The following is a 2,921-nucleotide window of genomic DNA, read 5'->3' on the forward strand; positions in this document are numbered from 1 at the left end:
AGTATATAAGCAAATATTGTAATACCATTCTATGTAGTCTACATGTGCTTGACGAAAATAAATAAATAACTTAGAACGGAAAACTTGGACTAGGCAGGCTCATACGGACATGATCGAAAAGAAACGTGAAGAGTCCTTTGCCTTCTGCTAAGTAGGAGTTGGGCGTTGCACCCAAGTCTACCGCATGGTAGACTTTGATGAAACATAACTCATCATCATGTTTTACCGCTGACGCCGACAAAAGAGACTTCACAAATCCTTGCCTAGAAAGACCATACGATCATTCTTTTCCCTTTCTGCTCTAGCATCAAGCCGTGACGTATGCATTCAATCGACACTAAGCTATCGGTGCCGTGCCGATCCTATTGTAATTGCATTTGTAAAAATTTTATTCATCTAACATATGTCTCAATGAAATTTCCTAAAACTAGTGTGATTCAATTCGTCTTCTAAATACAGATGCGGTGAGGTTGAAATAAAACAATCGGAGAACTCGTTGAACCTCCGAACCATTGCGATGACAGGACTGTTGGTAGCATAGTCAGTTGGTCTCATTTCAGGAACAAGCATCACTCTTTGGCGAAGAGTACGAGATGGCGCATAGAAATGCATTTGCGCTAGTAGGTCCGGTACGTCGTATTCATCTAGCAGTATTTTGGCCACAAAGAATTTTCGAACAACTGACATAAAAAAAAATACAGTGTCAACAATACACTCTAAACTACCTCTATCAAAATTTTCAAAAGAAAATACCCAATGGGTTATTTTCTACAGCGTTTTTTTCCGTGATGCAATTTGATTTGGACCACCCTTTGTGTGGCTCCAAGCCAGCATCAGACTTCCCAAAAATACACCGCACTCATATAAATATTTTATTACCGGAGTGATAATATAGGTAATAGGTCCGACGCACATCGTGTGCGCTCCCTCTTCATCACATCTTTCACTCTCGCCTCTGGTTCGAGAGCTGATAAGAACGGACACCGGTCTGTGCGTTGCGTGATAACAGAAGACCATCAACCGTTCGCCGTCAGCATTTGGAAAAATTGTTACTATTTATTGCGCATCTTTTCCACGTCGTCGTACAAAACAGTTGGTAGCCTGCATCCGATCAATCAGTCGGTACCAGATCGGTGGCGAGCAACAGTCCGACGACCAAGAAGTAGCAGCAACGATGTCCGAGCAGAAAGTAGCCGAACCAGCCTTCCTACAGCTCAGCGAGCTTGCCTCCAACAGTGTAAGCTCATTTACCCTTGCGCGATTAATTCGGCGAACCCTAATAACATTTCTTTTTCGCTTAATACTCAGAGTGGTGGCCGTGTCCTGTTTGCCACGGACGATTGGTTTGCCCCTGCAGAATGGATGCTGATGGACGCAGAACCGGTGTTTATCCCGGACAAGTATACCCCGTACGGTAAGTGGATGGACGGTTGGGAAACCAGGCGCAAGCGAATAGCAGGCCATGATTGGTGTATCATACGGCTGGCGGCACTCAGCAAGATTAAGGGAATCGTAGTAGACACGGCGCATTTCACGGGCAACTTTGCGCCAAGGTTTTCCGTGCAAGGTGCGCAACTTAGCCCGCTGGTAGAGGAATCGATTCCGGAACGAGGGCGAGAGATGATCGGAACGGCTTGCAGTGAGAAAGATCTAGAAAAAGTTGCTAGCTTGAAAAGTGATGAATGGTCGGAGGTGATCGAAATGACCCCACTTAAGCCGGGGTATAGCACAACTAGCAAGCAATACTTTTTCGTCGATTGCAATGATGCATTCACTCATCTGAGAGTTAATATCTATCCGGATGGGGGAATAGCTCGGTTGCGGGTATTTGGAGAAGTACAACCGGATAACAATTTATTATCCAGTGGAAGCCAACTGGATTTGATTGGAATGCTGAATGGAGGCCAATGTCTCAGCTATTCTAACGCACATTACGGCCATCCGCGAAACTTGATCAAACCGAACCGGGGCATCAACATGGGTGATGGGTGGGAAACCGCTCGAAGACTCGATCGGCCACCGATTCTGAACATCGATAAGCACGGTATTCTGCAAGTACCCGGCTGTGAATGGGCCGTTTTCCGACTGTGCTCCAAGGGAATAGTGGAGAGGGTTGTGGTGGATACAAACCACTTCAAGGGTAACTTTCCGGATACCGTTAAGATCGAGGCCACGTGCCTGGAGCCGAACCGTACACTGCAGTCGGCCCAGTGGCAACCGATGCTGGATAGTACCAAGCTTGCCGCCCACCGGGAGCATGTGTTCGAGGATGAGAGCTTACAGTTCAGAGGACCCTGTAGTCACGTAAGAATCACGATAGCACCGGATGGGGGGATATCGCGGGTTCGGTTGTTCGGTAGGGTTCTGTGACGGGGGAATAACTTTAAGCAAGGTCCACAAAAATACGGTGCAATAAATGAAACTGAAGATAATTTTTGAAATAAACAAAAGGTGTTTTTTGAGATAACCTACTAATTAAAGCATTATCTTTCCATTCGGAGAAATAACATAGAAGATATAATTCGTAGTACACGAAATTCCGCTCACTATGTTATCAGACAATTTGTTTACCAAAGTATCGCCGTCATGTAATTGGCATACTGCGATCCGATTGGTGATCGACGCTAATCGAAACTATCGACCGCAATTCAAAAGATTCCTCTCGTGAAAAACATCAAACGATCCCCATTCATGAACTGCTCTTTGGTTCCGTGAATAATTTATGGCCAATTGCCCTGAACGTGAGATAAGTGTGTACTTTATAGAATGCACGAGTACGTTCCATTGTTTGAGGTAAATAACAAAGTAGTTTATTGCGTAAAACCGGCTACCAGTTGCTTATCAGTCGTCTCCGACTGACACTATTTGCGCATCCAATGCAACGCAAAACTAGCATCCTCATCGTACTGAACAGGTTTCCA

General features: G+C 45.2%; 1 protein-coding gene across 1 annotated transcript; it reads left to right on the plus strand.

Moving 5' to 3' along the window:
• Nucleotides 1–1,104: 1,104 nt before the first annotated feature.
• LOC131676885 (allantoicase-like) lies at nt 1,105–2,471 on the plus strand. Its single transcript, XM_058956262.1, has 2 exons — nt 1,105–1,237; nt 1,309–2,471. Exons 1-2 carry the CDS (start codon nt 1,175–1,177, stop codon nt 2,368–2,370), a joined length of 1,125 nt encoding a protein of 374 aa, XP_058812245.1. The 5' UTR covers nt 1,105–1,174; the 3' UTR covers nt 2,371–2,471.
• The last annotated feature ends 450 nt before the right edge of the window (nt 2,472–2,921 follow it).

The sequence above is a fragment of the Topomyia yanbarensis genome, chromosome 1 (genome assembly GCF_030247195.1).
Source record: "Topomyia yanbarensis strain Yona2022 chromosome 1, ASM3024719v1, whole genome shotgun sequence".
Classification (NCBI taxonomy): domain Eukaryota; kingdom Metazoa; phylum Arthropoda; class Insecta; order Diptera; family Culicidae; genus Topomyia; species Topomyia yanbarensis.